Raw genomic sequence first — 12,310 nt, forward strand, 5'->3', positions numbered from 1 at the left:
TTTAACAATCACTAGACAACTGAATGGTGGTTATTTATTACAACCCAAAGCAGGCACTTATAAAGTCACAGGAGGGTTAATCATCTCAAATTCAACAGGTTAACCACAGCAATTTGAGAGAAATTTTGGCAACCTGTACCGGGACTATCTCGACAGTTTCCAAAGTCAGACATTAAATGACACTTAAAAACAATACATTTCTATGTAAAATAGATAGCTAGTGGGAAGCAGCCGCATTGCACAGGGAGATCAGCTCAGTGCTTTGTGACCACCTAGAGGGGTGGGATAGGGAGGGTGGGAGGGAGACCCAAGAGGGAGGAGATGTGGGGATATATGTATATGTATAGCTGATTCACCTTGTTATAAAGCAGAAACTAACACACTACGGTAAAGCAATTATACTCCAATAAAGATGTTAAAAAAAAAAATTTCTAGACTTTAGATATTTATTTAACACACAAATATTTTGACCAGGTATGCATTCATGTATGTATTTTAACTAGATTTTATTAATTATCATGAGTATTTGTTTAAAACAAAGACAAATTTAGCCAGGTCAACATAGGAATCAAAACACAATATTGGATTATGAAACTAACTGCTTTCATTAGAAAGAAAAGCATAACAAGCCTTACTTCCTTCAGTTCACAAATTTTTCATTTTATAATCAAAGAAAAGAAAGAACATGACTTCTACAGTCAAAAAATAAGGTAACGTACTTAAAGCTGAGTTATCACTTAATTGCCTGGATTCCTAAGAAGCTACTGACTTCTGTTTTAAAACAAGAATACATTTTTTAATGGCTCACTCCTTTGTTCAGGAATGCTGATATCACCTTGTTTTATACAGAGATAACATCTCATCAGAACACATGCTACTCAGTGTCATTGAGCTTAATAATTTTTATATAAAATTCAAATAAAATTTTTATAATGCAACCATAATTATTTTTTTTTCTCATCCACACTGGGCCTCACCTTTCACAACACTTAAAAACAAACAATCTTAGATGTTAAACACACACACCTCAAACATATAAAGTTCATTACGTTGTTTCTGTAGCCATTAATAATTGTACTAATACTGACTCTAAAAAACTAAAAACTTATTAGAGCAGGATTTAAATGGTACAACTCACAAGAGGGTGGGGAGAAATAATGATCCTCCCCTACCAAACTGGCAGCAACAATATACCAAGTCTCTTATGCTGAACTAGTGTAAACAAGGAAGAAAAGGAGCTGGGGGTGGGAAGCAGGCAGGCAAGGGTACAACCCTCCTCAAGATATAGCTTTACTTCTAAATCTCACCAGTGTAGTACCTCTTCTTGGTGTTTTCAATAACCCCTGTCACTCTCTATTAAACACATAGGCTGGTGTTCAGAAAACTACTGCAGGCTGTAGTCCCTGTCTGAGATCATCCCGGACTTAAAAGATACAAGTGGGGATCACAAATGCTTCTTTAATTATAAAGACTATTAATTACAAAGACTATCTCCTGCATTCAAAGAGTTTTCTAAACATCTAGAAACTCAATCCCACTCTTACTATAACAATCAACTTTAAAGATAAACAACAGGACCTACCAATGATGCTGCACAGAAAAAAATTCACACGTCACCACAGCTATAAGGCTCCCATTAATAAGATGGGCATCATTCAGGATAGGGCTCGATGAGTAACGGGATAAAGACTAAGCTTACAGCCTCTTTTTCTGGCATTGCTTGAGGCATCCAGTGGACAGGGAATAAAGGGGAGGCTGGTTGTATAAGTGATGCCAAGAGAAACAAGATTCCACATGCCCAACACAGAGAGCAAAGGGCAATCATCTCATGTCTTTCCAACCAAAGAAAGATGAGTTGTTTCACCTGAAATCCTTTCAAAGGAAGTCTAATGGTCTCCACTTGATCACTCACCCTGAGTGAACTCAACAACCCCTCCTCAAAGAACAAAGGGAAGCCTTGCTTATCAAAAATAGCAAGTGCTCCACCCAAAGCCAAGAAATACTCCTTTAGTCTAAGTTGTCATGGTCTTCTGTCCCAATTCAGTCTTCTAAAAGGAAACTCCAAGCCAAAAATACTTGGTTCCGAGCCTAAGTCAAGTTCTCCATTTTCCCAAACATCTACCAACCAGCTTTCTTTCCGGTAAGCCCCTCTGGATAAGCCCCTCTCCATTCCCGCATTCTGGAGCCCAGGGTTCCAATCCCCTCAGAAAGTTCCCTCCCCCAAGATAAGCTCTCTCCTTCACTTTTCCTAAGGTTTTTCCCACACCCTGCCCCAGGTCTAGCACTCCCGGTCCTCCATTAGCGGATCCCACTAGTAGATCCCACCGCTGCCTGGCACAGCTCTTGGGAAAGTCATCTTTCTTACCGTACTCACTTGTCCTCCCCCATAAAGTTTTTCCCTTTTCTTTATCTGTCCTCGAATGGACACACACACACACACACACACACACACACACACACACACACACACACACACACACACACACACACACCACACACCCCCCCCCCCCCCTGCTCTTCTCAGCTCTTAACTCCCAAGTCTCACCCGCGCGCCAGGTTCTTGCATAGTACCTAATTCTCTCCCTCAGTTTCCCCTCATCCCTGTCATCCTCAGCCCCTAACTCCATACCCCAAGCTTTTGCCCACTCCCCAAATTCACATTTTCTGTGCTTTTTACTCTTAGCCAACACCACAGCGCTCTTCCTCACAGGTCGACCCCGTGCCTCGATCCTCAAGTCTTTCCCCCTCTTCCCGCGTTCCTCGGCCGCTAATACTCCGCAGAACCTCAGGAGTAACCCCCGCCCATCTCCCTTCCGCCTCTCCTGCCCTCCACGGACCCCAACTCTCCTCATACAACCCCCTCCAGCCCTGCTCGGCCCCCAAATTTCTTCCAGGCCCCTAGGGTTCCCCACACTCCCTCCCCGCCCCGGAAAGGGGGTACCCCTCAGTGCCCGACCGTCCCGCCCGGCCGCCGAGCTTGGGTGTCCCTTCCCTTCCCCTCGGGGCCCCGAGGCCGCTGCCAGGGCTGGCGCGGCGGGGCCGGCTCACCAGTTGGTCATGTCCAGGAAGAAGGCGCAGCCGGCCGGGTTGAGCTGGAAGCCGAGCAACCGCTGGAACTCGGAGATGAGCACGTCCTTGTCGGTGGTGCCCAGGCAGCTGAACTTCTGCATCAGCTCGGGGTCCAGGTCCACGTCCATGCCCTCCATGGCTGGGGCCGGACACTCGCTTCCCCGCCTCCTCACAACTGAGCCGCCGCCGCGCCGCCGGGCCCGGGGACCGGGAGGGGGCCCGCTGCTAGCTGGTGCCGCGACCCCGCTCCTCTGAGGTAGGCCCCGGGCCTCTCACCGCCTCATAGGGGTAAACTCACTCAGCCACTCACTCACTCTCGCGCTCCCCCCCCTCCCACCCCCCCCAGTGCCGCCGCCTCCGCCGCCGCCGCCGCCTCTAGCTTCTATGCCGCCTCCGCCTCCTCCCGCGCCGCGCCCACTGCGCAAGCGTCGCTCGCCTAGCCCCGCCCCTTCCTCTCCCGGAGGCCCGCCCCTCTGTGGCGTCAGAACCCCGTGACGTCCCCCGCGTGACCTCACCGCGGTGGAGCGAGGGGCGGGCAGTGGGAAGGAGGAAGGGGACGGCCGGGCGGCGCGGGGAGGTGACTCCTGGCCTGACCTTTTCCTCGCCCCGCCCCCACGCTGAGGGGGAGGAGTTAAAGCCCGGGGTTGGCGGGGAAAAGCTCCGGGATCTTCTTGTACGACAACGGCGGCGTTTGGGAGGTGAGGAAACTGAAGTCAGGGAAGAACAGAGGCCAGGGCAAGGTCAAGTACCAGATGGCACACAAGACCCAGTCCTCCCAGCCAGGGCTTTGCCCCTCGCTCTGGAAGGACTTGTTTGCATAAGTTTCTAGAGCTGTTTTCCCAGAGGGATAATGCTCTAAAATCCTAGGCTCCCGGCCACCCTCGGTGATGATTACTCCAGTTTACCCGTGCTGTTTCTGTTATGCAACGGTAGTCTCCAGTTTCCGGAAAGTAAGGGAGGCCTCGATACAAACGTCAATCACAGGTCCAGACGAACACCGCATATAATCTTACACCCACTCCGTCAAGACCAACCCTCTCAAAATAAAGGTTAAGTCCCGAGAATTTGACATTGCCTTGTTAAGTTTTTAGAAGGCAAAGTGTTACGGTACATATAGTACACCTAACTGTTCAAGATCAAAGAATGAGAAAGGACGCATAGGGACCATCTTGTCTACCTTCATTCCTTCTTTCACCACGATTTGCCTAACACATCCACACGGGGAAAAGACGAATAAGAAACGGTCTCCTGCCTTCAAGTGGCTCATTGTCTGTCTTACAAATAAGGAAAGTGAGATCCAGAAAGTTTGTATGCCTTGTCCAAAAATACAGAGCAGCAAAACTAGAACCCATCTTTCATTCCTAATGGAGTATGTTTTCCATTAACAATTTCAACAAGCAGACAACTAGAATAAGTGACCAGTAGTATCCGGGGTGCCATGAGATTTTGGAAAGGGAAAACATTCTACCTCCTTCTGTCCCACTACCAAATAAGACTAAAACAATGGCTTTAAAAGCCTAGGTTCTGGGGTCACACACATTGGAGATTTAAATTCTCATTCTGCCCGTTATTGGTAATCATAGTGCTTTCCCAGATAGGATTGTTGTGAGGATTAAATGAGGTACCAATATATAAGCTCAGTACCCTGCCTACTCCATAAGAAGCACTTAAGAAATAGTAACTAGTATTCTGGCCATAAACTTGAGATGACTGTGGGGTTAGACAGTGATACAAGTAGGCGGGGATTACTTCTTCACTTGGTCCCTCTTCTACTTCACTTCCCTTGCTGGTCCTCCGTTAAAATATGAAATATGTGCCCTTTCTCTTTTCTTAATAAGGGACCATCCTTTCTCTCTCCAATGATTTTTTTCCTCCAACAGGAGTATTTTATGGGAAACAGACACATTTAACAGCATACTTACAAACTCGTATTAGACACTAGTTATAAACATTTTATAAGAAACTGTTCTTGGGTCTCTAAGATCTCTGTGGAAGCTTAGATCATTGCCAGGGCCTAATTTTTGGATGGCCATAATGTTGGAATATTTCACTACTATTAAGGAAAATTTAGTCTCCCTCAGAGGTGAGCACATACTGTCCCAATCTTTTGGATGATGGAATGGGAACGCAGAAAGATTATAAAAATCCCAACATTAGAGCTGAAAGGAACTGAGACTGTCTAATCTAACCTCCTCGTTTTACAGATGAAGGAGTTGAAACCAAGAGAGGAGAATTGATTAACCCAAAATCACACAGCTAGTAATCACAGAAACTCCCAGTCTAGTGCTCTATCCACTATATCCTGCTACAATTCCCTTTATACTTTGAGTTCAATGTGGCCTTACATACAAAATAATTCGAAATGCAGATCCAAGACCTGATTTGATGTTAGACTATACACTTTCTGGAAGTGTTTTAACTTGCAACATTCATGGATTAAAGTTGTGTTTCTTCTAAAAGAAGAAAATGTTATTGGAATCTGATGATTCTATTAGAATGCTGACCCGAAGGAAATTAAAAGCTCTTGGCCAACCCCATGCAGTACTAGGGTCTTAGCTCTCACCTAAACAGCCCACATAATACAAAAAGATTCTTGCAAATAAGAGACCCAAATGGCTCAGAACGTCAGTTCATGATGGGCATTATCTCAAAGGAGTATAACTACTCCTCAAATGAATTCTGAAACTTTCTGGGGACATTTTTGATTCTCATGAGATTGGGGGTGGTATTAATTCCTGGCCATTAATTCCCTGAGGACCAGAAATGCTAATCATCTACAATTCTTGGGACAGTCATGCCCAATAAAAAACTGTCCCATCCCTTGGGACTTCCCTGGAGGTCCAGTGGTTAGGACTTTGCGCTTCCATTGCAGGGGGCACGGGTTCGATCTCTGGTGGGGGAACTAGGATCCTGCAAGTTGCACCGTGCAGCCAAAAAAAAAAAAAACTGTCCCATCCCTAACCACTGTGTACACTGACCAAGGTGGCTGGCACATTAGATATGAAGAACCAGCCCACCCCGATTCCCCCATGGAAAAATTCTTTTGTGGGGGTGGGATATGAAATGGAGGAAACCGAGGTGTTACCCAGTCAGGAGAGTCTCAGAAATGTGAATCTCCACTTGAGTCTGAAGGGTTATATAACAACACCTGTGGTCCTGCCCTGATGGCTCTGCAGCTTTGTTTTGTTTTGTTGGGAAGAGGGCCTGGAGAAGGACTGGTTGAGAGGCAAAAGGACAAGTTGCTGAGCACCACCCTAAGGAAGGAAAGCTGACAAGCACTATTCCAAAAGGGCTTCTAGGCACCATCTCACGTCAGGCAATATGCTCGAATATGCCACTGCCTGGAATATGCCCAAGACCTGCCACTTTCTTTCCAAATTTCTTGAGTTGGTGATCTTGTGTGAAAAATTTGGACTAATCCCAGATCCCCAGACCAGGTCAATTTCAGGGTTTCTTAAGGAAGTTAAGGCAGTCTGTCATTCAGAAGTTGAAAGTCTAGGAGAAAAGTGATTCATTTCACCAGAGCAGCCTAGATTACCTCCGTATCTCCAAGTCCTTAAGATTCAGACTTGCCAAGTCCAGCTAGTACGAAGATTATGCCACAGCATAACTGATTCAGAGAATAAAGAGTCCAAATTGATGTTAGGATACATTATATGATAATAGCAACTTGTAGGAGAAAACTTTTGGGTATACATCCAAACTATGATGACCTCCTTTCTCTTCAAACCTTTAACAACCCTCTAAGTTGGCCCTCAGCAGCCATCTCTGACCCACATAACCATGTCCCTTAGCCTTCATTGATTGGACAAGAGGGAGACACCTGACCCAGGATAAGCCAATCAGATTCTCCCTCTCTCAGGAATTTGGAATTGGAACTCAATGGGTTGGTGGAATAGGCTGCCAACTACAAATTAGCACTTACCATCTACCTCTACAAGGATTAAATCATGAGCCACTGTAGCTGCTGACCTACAACACCCCCTGAAAGGAGTTCAGGGTGGAGATCAGGAATGAGGCACTCTGTGCTCTGGGAAAAACTGGCAGAACAGATCTTCAGATAGGTATTTTCAGGAGATTTTATGAGCCCAATTCTTGCATCTCCTCGTATCTAGAAAAGCACTAAAATCAATAACAGTGACATCTGCTCCTCGTGACTAGCAGCAAGCCTCTGCCAAAATGTGTGCTTGAGTTTGCACACACCCTCTTCACTAAAATCATATATAACACTGACCTTCTGCCCACCTCTTTGGAGCAGTTTCTCAGAGCTGTCCGAAATGCTGTCTCTCGGGCTATTGTCTTCATTTTGCCCCAAATAAAACTTAATTCACAACTCTCACGTTGTGCATTTTTTTTCAGTAGACAAGGCCTAGACTGTTTACTTAAAAGTGAATGACGGAAATACACGAAATGAGATGATCTTTGTGGGCACCCATGAAAAAGAGATAATGCTCACCTGCAGTAAGAGAGCCATAAAGCAGAAGCAAAGATAAGAGACCTGAAGGCGTGGGAGAAAGACATTCCTGTCATCCTGAGTCCTGGTTGTTCAGCTTCCCTAGATTCCATGGGATTCTCCAGGCTCCATTCAAAATACATTATCAGGACTTCCCTGGTGGTGTAGTGGATAAGACTCCATGCTACCAATGCAGGGGGCCTGGGTTTGATCCTTGGTCAGGGAAGTAGATCCCACATGCATGCCACTACTAAGAGTTCGCATGCCACAACCAAGACCCAGTACAACCAAAATAAAAAATAATAATAATAACAATAAATTTTGAAAATACATTATCTCCTGGATGAAGTCAAAGAAAGAATCAATTCGTTAAAAAAAAAAGAAGAAAATAAAGTGATTATTTGATTTCTAGATAGAAATGGACATCCTACTCTTAAATATAATGGAAACCCCTATAGGAAAAAAGAAAAGAAAAAGAAAAATGAGGACATAGACAGTTCACAAAAGAAGAAATACAAATAGCCAATAAACATACTGAAAGATGTATGCCACTCATAGATATTAAAACAACCATAAAGTATGATGTTTGCCTAATCAGAGTGGCAAAGCTTTGAAAAATGTATAACAGCTTTTGTTGGCAAGAGTGTGGGGAAACAGGTAGTCTCAAACACCACTGCTTCTAGGAATGTAAATTGATATAATTTTTCCTAAAGGTGAGTAGATGTGAATTTAGATGAATTGGTATGAAGAACCTTTAATGTATTCATATACTCTAGCCCCAAAATCCCAGGTTTATAAATAAGCTTTTCATAGAAGTATTATAATACGTATAATAATGAAAAGTTAAAAAGCTGGAAATAGCACCAATGTCCACCAGTAGGAAAACTGCTCCAAAAAAAAAACAAATGTGGGCAGGGATGGACAAAATCCTTACTTTGTTTTTTTTCACTAATATGGTTCAATATGAGTTTTTTTTTAAATTTATGTGTTTTATTTATTTATTTTTGGCTGCATGGGATCTTTGTTGCTGCACGCGGGCTTTCTCTAGTAGCAGCGTGCAGGGGCTACTCTTTGTTGCAGTGCACAGGCTTCTCATTATGGTGGCTTGTTGCAGAGCATGTGCTCTAGGTGCGTGGGCTTCAGTAGTTGTGGCACGGGGGCTCAGTAGTTGTGGCTCGCGGGCTCTAGAGTGCAGGCTCGGTAGTTGTGGTATACGGGCTTAGTTGTTCCGTGGCATGTGGGATCTTCCCAGACAAGGGTCGAACCCGGGTCTCCTGCATTGACAGGAGGATTCTTACCCACTGCGCCACCAGGGAAGCCCCAATATGAGTTTATTTTACTTCTTCACATTCTCACTCCCCATGTCAGCTGCCTTAAACCTTGTAAGCTACAAAACCTAGGAAGCAGATAACAGTCAAATGACCTATTCAGTTGAGCAAGCAAATGTCTGCTGGCTTACTATGAGCAAGGCTGAGTTAGGGACATTAGGTCAGAAAGAGAACCTTCATCCTTGTGCTGTGTGAATGTAGACAAACTATGGATACTTACTTTTAGACCTCAGTTTCTTCATCTCTGTATAGAGAACGCTGCAAAAAATCACCAAAGTGGAGTGAAGAATAAATCAAACAAAAGAAAGAAAAAAATACTTGGAATTGAACCTACAGGTACAATTACATAAACCTAACCACAAGCCAAAACTTCCATGTTGTTCTTATTTCCCAAGATTGGAAGTTTAAATGAGATGGGCATAAGTGATTGTAAATGTTACGTGTTAAGGTATTACAGGACAGTGGGAGAGACAAAGACATACATTTCTGTAAATAACTACATAAACATAGCCAACAGTGCAAAGCAGCATATGTTCAAGTGCCAAACGAGCAGTAGACAAAGACGTGGTAGGACTTGGGAGGAGGAAAGAGGGGAGGGTGGGCTGGGATGCACAGAGAGGACTTCAAGCCTACCTTCCCCAGGCCATGGGTGATTCTCCACATGGTTTGAGGAACAGGCTGGTGAGGGAACACATTATGACAAAGTCATTTAGGCATTTGTTGTTTTCATTAATATGTGTAATTAATAAAAAACATAACAAAATTTACCATCTTAATCATTTTTAAGTGTACAGTTCAGTAGCTAAGCATTTCCACATTACTGTGCAACCAATCTCCAGAACTGTTTCATCTTGCAAAACTGCAACTCTATACCTATTAAACAACAATTCCCCTTTACCCTCCCCACCCAGTTCCTGGCAACCATCGTTTTCCTTTCTCTTTCTATGAATGTGAGTCCTGTAGTAATCATACAGTATTTGTCTTTTGTGATTGGCTTATTTCACTTAGCATAATGTCCTCAAGTTTCACTCATGCTGTAGCGCACGTCAGGATTTCCTTCCTTTGTAAGGCTGAATGATATTTCATTGTGTGTATATATCACTTTTTACTTATCCATTCATCCATTGGTGGACATTTGGGTTTCTTCTACCTCTTGGCTACTGTGAATAGTGCTGCAGTGAACATGAATGTGCAAATATCTCTTCAAGACCATCCTTTCAGTTCTTTTGGGTATATACCCAGAAGTGAGATTTCTGGATCATATGGTAGTTCTATTTTTAACATTTTAAGACTGCTCCATACTGTTTTCCGTAGCACTTGAACTATTTTCAATTCCACCAACTGTGCACAGGTGTTCCAATTTCTCCACATTCTTGCTAACACTGTTTATCTTCTGGGTTTTTGTTTGTTTATTTTGTTTTGGGGGGTCTTTTTGGCCGTGCCATGCACCATGTGGGATCTTAGTTCCCCAACCAGGGATCAAACCCATGCCCCTGCATTGGGAGCATGGAGTCTTAAGCCCTGGATGGCCAGGGAAGTCCCTATTTTCTGTTTTTTGATAGTAGCCATCTAATGGGTGTAGAGTGATACCTCATTGCAGTTTTGATTTGCATTTCTGTGTGTACTGGAGGGAGCATTCTCTCTGGGAAATGAATGGGTGCGGTTGAAGAGCAGCCTCCTGCAGTGAGGAGTACCTCTACTTTCAACATCCATCCAGAGCATGATGGGAAAGGACCAGATCCCTCACATTTGGAGTTTTTCCAGTTCCTCTACCCTATTATTCTACTCAAGAGATACAAAAACCGAAGGCACCAACCTGTTGTACTATTGTACTATTTTTTCTTCTGGACAGAGCATCTGATGCCCTGGGTCTCTTTTTTCCTACTGTGGTGAATGGGACAATGGAAAAGAAAACCTGTCTTTATCTCATGTCCCTCGGTCCCTTGACCCAGATACATCCAGAAATAGTCCATTCGTTTCTTCTTTTTTTCTTCTTCTTTCCTTGATCCCTTTAGTTTACCGGAGCCAAAACATCTTCTAAGAACACACCAACTCCTTACCTCTCCCTCATGTAGAAAAACCACTCACAACTCCTCTTGTTCATTATAATCACTCTTTTCAGTCTTTCTCCAACTGGGTCACAATGTGTAAAGCATCTTGCTGCCTGCATCCTAAGTAGAGGTAAGAAGGAAAAGGAGGAAAAGGGGAACAAATACATAATGAACCCTTACAATGTGCCAAATGTCCATCACTGTAAGTTCTTTGACACATTTAGTCCTCACAACAAAATGAGATCAACATTATTATTACTGCCACTTTGAAGATAAGGAAATGGAGAATGAGGGTTTAAATAATGTGTCCAAGGAGACACAGATATTGAGAAAGCCAGGATTTAAGCCCAAAGCTCAGAAAGAAACCTGTGCCCTCCTCATTACTCCAGATTTCTTTCAGTTCTAAGGAGTTTACCTCTTTCCCAGGTTCAACTTGATTGTGTTTCTATGGAACTGTCATTGCTTCCTCTTACTTCTCTTACTTTGATAATTTGATAAATACTAATATTAATACTAATATCTTACATTTATATAATAACACCTTATAGTTTTTCAACATATCCATCCATTCTTTCATCTCATTCTCAGGAAAAACACAATGTATTAGTTTATATTTTTAATAGCTTTATTATTTTGCAAGGACTCATACATGCTTGTTGCAAGTAAAATTAAGCAATATAGAAAATTATAAAGAAGTAAAAAAAACACCCTAGGTCCCACTACCCATAGATAACCACTATTAATATTTTAGTAAATATGCATTTCATATATCTCATTTGTATAATTTGCCTAAATGGTATCATACTGTACCTGCTTCTCTAACCTGCTTTTTTTCATTCAGAGTATGTTGAAAAGAGCTTTCCACATCAATTAATATAATTTTACACCATCATTTTTCATGGCTACATAGTATTCTTTTTTAAATTTATTTTTTATTAAAGTGTAGTTGAATTACAATGTTGCATTAATTACTGCTGTGCAGCAAAGTGACTCACACATATATACATTCTTTTTTAATATTCTTTTCCATTATGGTTTGTCACAGGATATTGAATATAGTTCCCTGTGCTCTACAGTAGGACTTTGTTGTTTATGCATTCTGTATAGACTAGTTTGCATCTGCTAATCCCAAACTCCAATCCATCCCTCCCCCACCCCCCTGGCTACATAGTTTTCTAATTTAGGAATGTATTTTACTTGACCAGTCTCCAGTTAATGGACTCTGAGACTACTTCCAATTTTTTATTGTTATAGAAATTATTGGGAATTCCCTGGCTCCCACGGAATTAGGACTCCGTACTCTCATTGCCGTGGGCCCGGGTTCTATCCCTGGTCGGGGAACTAAAATCCCACAAGCTGCACCGTGAGGCCAAAAAAAAAGAAAGAAAGAAACATTATTAACCCCAACT

General features: G+C 43.1%; 1 protein-coding gene across 3 annotated transcripts in view; it reads right to left on the reverse strand.

Annotated features, from left to right (window-relative positions):
* Positions 1-3,394, reverse strand: part of ILRUN (inflammation and lipid regulator with UBA-like and NBR1-like domains) — a 118,000-nt gene extending 114,606 nt beyond the window's left edge. For all 3 annotated transcript variants that reach the window (XM_057554869.1, XM_057554870.1, XM_057554868.1), the window contains exon 1: positions 3,049-3,394. In XM_057554869.1, the coding sequence (XP_057410852.1) occupies positions 3,049-3,206 (158 nt within the window). In that variant the 5' untranslated portion in view covers positions 3,207-3,394. The remainder of the gene's footprint in view (positions 1-3,048) is intronic.
* Positions 3,395-12,310: the final 8,916 nt, after the last annotated feature.

This window comes from Balaenoptera acutorostrata, chromosome 10 (genome assembly GCF_949987535.1).
Source record: "Balaenoptera acutorostrata chromosome 10, mBalAcu1.1, whole genome shotgun sequence".
Lineage (NCBI taxonomy): Eukaryota > Metazoa > Chordata > Mammalia > Artiodactyla > Balaenopteridae > Balaenoptera > Balaenoptera acutorostrata.